General features: G+C 33.8%; 1 protein-coding gene across 1 annotated transcript; it reads left to right on the top strand.

Moving 5' to 3' along the window:
* Positions 1-38: 38 nt before the first annotated feature.
* Positions 39-5308, top strand: LOC119192355. The gene is made up of 3 exons (XM_037446174.1): positions 39-173; positions 2208-2324; positions 4297-5308. Exons 1-3 carry the CDS (start codon positions 136-138, stop codon positions 4793-4795), a joined length of 654 nt encoding a protein of 217 aa, XP_037302071.1. The 5' UTR covers positions 39-135; the 3' UTR covers positions 4796-5308.
* Positions 5309-5529: the final 221 nt, after the last annotated feature.

The following is a 5529-nucleotide window of genomic DNA, read 5'->3' as shown; positions in this document are numbered from 1 at the left end:
TATCGACGTGATCAGCCATAACACGAAAAGGTCTGCCCGCACGGCAACACCGTCGAGGAGTTCGGGAAGGCTCACCAGAAATGTGTGAAGAACCAGTTCGGGGAATCAGACACGTTCACTCAAAAACACGAAAGGATGTGCATTAAGTTTAATCAGCGTCCTCTTCAGAAGAGGTGAGGGTTGTTAGATGTTTCTGCTTTTACACTTATAACTCAGCTCGGTTTCTGGTTAACTACTTTATTTAGATGTGTATTTATTTCGACTTAAGTTGCTATCTTAATCTTTTGATTTTGGAAATATATATATAATCAATGACGAAAATATCGAATATTAGTGATTAAAATATAAAGTATTCTCTATCTTATATTTCTCGTTGTGTAATTTATCACGCATTACTAACTATCTATTTATAACCTAGTTTTAGCTTTATGTTTGCTGAAATTCTTTTCTAACTTGTTGCTTCTACGTGCACTCAGAACTGTCTCTACAAATGCTTATCTTCAATTTAACTTAATACATTCTAAAGTTGTCACAACAAATACTGTACACGTGAATCTGTAAATTATTAACCCAAAATGACACACTAACAATTTCACAATAATCATCACTAACAGAACAACTTAAACAATATTCAAACTTACAATAAACAATTATCCACAGTTAACACTTGGCCGTTTTGTTCAATATTTTTTGAAAGGGTTAAAGGACCTTTTAACCAGGCCTTATTCACTTACTTCTAAATTTAAAGACTCTTATGGCTTCAGTTTACCTAAGTTGCGGAGTTAATTTTCTCTTAATAATTCAAGTATTATTAACAGATCTATAAAAATATCCTATTGCCTAGAAATGTAATGTTAAATTATTTAAACTCGTATATTACTAGGTATTGGTCTTGGCTTCATCACCCTCTGTGTTTCGTCCCATTATGTGATAGCGAGCGAGCCTATCGCCATACCGAGCTGAAATTCCAGCGTACGAGCTGCTATCGAGCAAAAAATGTCTATATCACTTCTGATGACCACATTAGGCAGACCTAATATCTTAAATACATCGCCACCTCATAATAATAGTAAAAATGTTTTGTGTGAATTGGTAGAATATTTCTACGACTATTTTTGGAGATGTCGGAAAAAATCAAACCAACAGGGACCTTATTCTCTATCCCGCACGTTATTTTAACAGTGCGTAACAAGCACATAACACAACGCATTATGTTTAGGACTATAGAAATTTGACTTACAGAATACCATTCTACGCACATTTCTCGAAGATAACATGACACGGCCGCGTTACGCGTTTACACTATCATACAGAATAAGGGCCCTGAGAGCTTTAATTAAAAATGCTGCCTAATCCTTTTGATATTTAACTCTGGCAATTGTTTATCTTTTAAGGATAGCTTTACCCATTTTAATGTTATTGGATGTTCCAAAACATAAAATGAACAAATCAAGTGGTGTAAAATTTTATAATATTCACAAGAATAGTATTTACTTACATTTTCTTTGCATTTAGAAATGTTTCATATTGTGATTTGTAAAAATAAATAAATTAAATAGTCAATATACAATACAAACAAATCTATAATTGAGAGAAAATAACCGAATAATTTAGCTTGAATAACAACCAAATAATTGACTATCATCTAAAAAAAGCATAATCTAGCCATTAATAATCGGTCCAAAACCATTATAACTCTGGAAAGTCTCTTTTTTTACATTCTGTAGCTCTTGTGTCGGTTTTGTGCTGTTACCTTCAGTTCGTAAACGTTTAATAGCATGAAACGCGCTGAGACAAACACTATGACAAAAAAATGTAGGCATCTATGTTCTGCTACAGGATCGAAGCCGAGGCGGGTCGCTTAAATACATATAATAAAAATATGATTAATGATTTCTTATGTTTACTCGAATTAGACATTGAAATAAAACTATATTTCTGATTTCATCGTGGTTTTATATTATCTCCCGACGTTTCAATTACTTTTAGCCTGGTTATGGGGTGGACCAAAAACCGCGATAAAAGCCGGAAAATAGTTTTATTTCAAAATATTATTACCAAAATCGGATCACTAATCATTCTAACTTTACTACTTACATAATACAAAATTCACATTACCTTGTTATAAACATATTAACATTACCTAGGTAACACTAACATCACCAACATTGTTACCAACATGTATTTAACACAACGCATCCGAATAGGAAGGGGCAGGACACTTCGATAACATCAGTGAATTCCAGCGGCCAGGACTCTGGAATCGCGGAGGCGAGGTGCCCGTGTGGACACTCCAGCCTTCACACCTCGGAGGAGAGTAGCGGGTGAGTGTTTCAAGAAAAAAATATAAAACGCAGTGGCGAAGGGAGAAGTTTTCCAAAAGGCAACCTGACAGAACTTATAGGTTGCATAAATGGAAATTGTTGTAATGATAATTATTTACATAAATTATGAAAGGGTGGCAGGAATCTGGTTATATGCAATCTTCGCCACTGATAAAGTCATAATTTTTTTAAATATTAATAATAGTAAATACTACTTCTCGATTAACAACTATCTAAAACCGCTTTGGTATAATCTGGAACAGAGAATAAAATTCTCGGAAAATTGCGCTATTGAGTTCGCTATCTATCCAGATAGCGAGGACGGATTTCTTCAAAGAAGAATATGTTAAATTATGAGCAGCGTTATAATAAATAATAGTGTTGTCCCTTTCTTCATTGTCTAACAATTTGGGAGCAAGAGTAACAGTAACAATTAAATTTATGATTTTAAATGGTATGTCAATCATTAATACTTTAGCATCACATACAAAAATCTATATGTTCTCTATTAATCTGTACCCATGTTCTTTATAATGAATTCGCTGAATGAATTCCTATGATTCACAAGACGAATATAAAAAACTGTGACAATTTTCACAAAGTCAAAGGCTGGAAGAAATCACGGCACGAAGAATATTTTATCAATATCTCTTTGAAGTCTCTTATTAGTTATTTGAATGCTGTATTGAAATTTGTTTCCGTCTTATTGCGGAGCAGCTTAACGTCCAACGCAGACGATCCTTCATCCTGGTAAATTATTGAAGAATCTACTACAGCCACACCGACTTTGTATTCTTAAACGACGCTTGAAGGGCAATCATATCTAAGCGACAAACATACCGAAAATGAATAATATAAATATTTTAAATCACCATTTATCTGTGTCATTTGATCAAGGTTTTATAGGTCTAGGACAATTTTAATAACATTAGACTATATCTTTATACAATAAAAAGTTGAATTGTTATGAATTTTCATATTAAAATCAAAACTTTAAAGCACTGTACTCAAAAAATTTCTGATTGTCGCTTAGATATGATTGCCTTCAAGCGCCGATGTTCCTCCCTCTACAAATTCGGCAAGCGCTAGATACAAATCGTGATGTCGATCTGATATTTTGTGAGACTGGAACATGAATTAAAATGTGACGTCTATTATTTTTGACTTTGCATCCGATAAAATACGGCAGTCTGCCTTCGACGAAAAAATTTATAATACGAGAGATGAAGAGCACGCTCTTTGTGAATATGTAGTTATGAATTCATGTAGATATCACATTACGGTGAAGGGATGTCACGAGGCTATAAATCACCAGAGGATTTGTGTAAAGACATTTTTACAGGGTCATTGTTAGAATTGGCTTCGTTTTTATACATTAGCGGTTTGGTGTTTTTGATAAGAGAAAATGATTTTAAGATTATTAATATAAGATAACGAAGTTAGAATTTCCAAGGATAGACTTGTCAGTCGTAATATACCATTCAGTGTTCTCGGCGAAACGTCAATAAGTATTCTTGGAGTCTTTTAAAACCATAATTTCAAAATAATGTTTTTATGTTCGACATATTGAGACCACTTTCTAAAAGCTAGGCTATTCTAGGAATTCTAAGACAATATAAAGGCCAACTAAATTAGATATTACAAATACCCAACCGATCAATACAATTAAAGATTAAATTTAAATTATATGACTTAGAACATTTGCCATGAGTTACCAATGCCTAAGAATTGCAATCCATATTCGTATTTCAGATATTATTTTATGTCTAACAAAGGGTTCCTTTGAAATATGATTTGCGAAAAAGACAAACATACACATCACTGAAACATTTCATTATTTTGAAAGCGTAAGATAAAGTACTGAAACGGAATCCCATTTCTCATGGCATTAGAATATATCGAGTTAGGGAGAAAAACGTTTTAGGAAATGGTGTTTGTCCTTGTTCAGTGACTACTATGTTTACAGTTGCAGTTACGAAGACTCACTGAAATCCAACCACAACCAGGAAATCCACAAGGTCTATCGCCAAGAGGAGCCTAGGTTCCTCAGACGAGCGTCCTTCGCCCATCAACAACCATTAGACAGACAGTTCCACTACCGAAGACAGTCTTTCTCAGAAAACATGCAGCGCCACTTCCCACCCTTCGAGAGGGTCGGATCCACCAACGGAATCACCAGGCAGATCTCCACCCCAAATGTTTCAAATCTCACACAATCATATTTCTTAAATAATAAGAGAAAAGAGGCAAGAAGAAAGGAGGCTTTGAACGAGCCAGTTGTCGATTATGATAATAGTGAAGGAGAGGATGTGTTTGATACTAGAGTGGATAGGAAAGCGAGTGCCAAACACAAGAGAGGGAAGTTTATGGAGTTCGGTGGTCAGCCTGCAGTGTTCGTGGCTACTCCCGCGACAGCAGACATGATGAGACGGCAAGGAAGCGAAAGACTCATGTTTGCCAGACCTTTATAGTAGTTGTACGATAATATGACATGATTTGATCAAACATTAAAGCCAATATTGAAAATGAAATGAATTTTATGAGAAAAATCTCTGAAATAGGATTAGAAGTCTTAATAATTCGTTAAATTAATTACGATAAATTAAATTCGAGAGGTAGTTATTGGAATATAAATCAGATTTTTTGTGTTTTGTTAGACGTTAAGGCGTAATTTATTTACATTGGAGATTTATATCAAAAGCCAGATGACAAATTTAATTGTAATTTTAATTTTGTAAAAAATGTATTTATGTAAGAATGTATATTGTAAATATATCGTTGAAATTGATCTTGCCTATAATGAGCTTTATTTGGTCGTAATGTCCAAAGACATGGGTGATTTTTTCAGTTAAGTGCCATTTGGGTTGTGTCTTCAGCGGAAGGCTGTATGGTAATGTAACCACCTTTAAAGTTATGCTTGTGTAAAAATGCATCGAACTTTTGAGATTTTTGTAAATACTCCTTAGGTTGTTAAGAAATAAATGTAGTTGTTTTTATAACTTTGTTTTATTTACGGAAGCTATAAACATTAAGTCGAATCATTCCTGATACATACATAATACGTGTACTCCTGCCTTCACAACCGATTGCAATAAGTATATTTGGAATGAAAAATTACATATCTAAGATAAAATTGTTTGTTTTGGACGTGAATTCTCTATCTTGATAAACAATTCTATTCTCTATCGAGCTATATATTATGTCT

The sequence above is a fragment of the Manduca sexta genome, unplaced genomic scaffold (genome assembly GCF_014839805.1).
Source record: "Manduca sexta isolate Smith_Timp_Sample1 unplaced genomic scaffold, JHU_Msex_v1.0 HiC_scaffold_2669, whole genome shotgun sequence".
NCBI classification, from domain to species: domain Eukaryota; kingdom Metazoa; phylum Arthropoda; class Insecta; order Lepidoptera; family Sphingidae; genus Manduca; species Manduca sexta.
The sequence above is the reverse complement of the archived record's forward strand: the minus strand, read 5'-3'. Positions and strand labels throughout refer to the sequence as shown.

Excerpts from the sequence above, each read along its gene's own strand:
- LOC119192355 (XM_037446174.1), top strand. The coding sequence starts at position 136 with ATGTGCATTAAGTTTAATCAGCGTCCTCTTCAGAAGAG. Across the intron at positions 174-2,207 it reads CAGCGTCCTCTTCAGAAGAG|GAAGGGGCAGGACACTTCGA; the intron begins GTGAGGGTTGTT and ends GCATCCGAATAG. Across the intron at positions 2,325-4,296 it reads ACCTCGGAGGAGAGTAGCGG|TTACGAAGACTCACTGAAAT; the intron begins GTGAGTGTTTCA and ends TTACAGTTGCAG.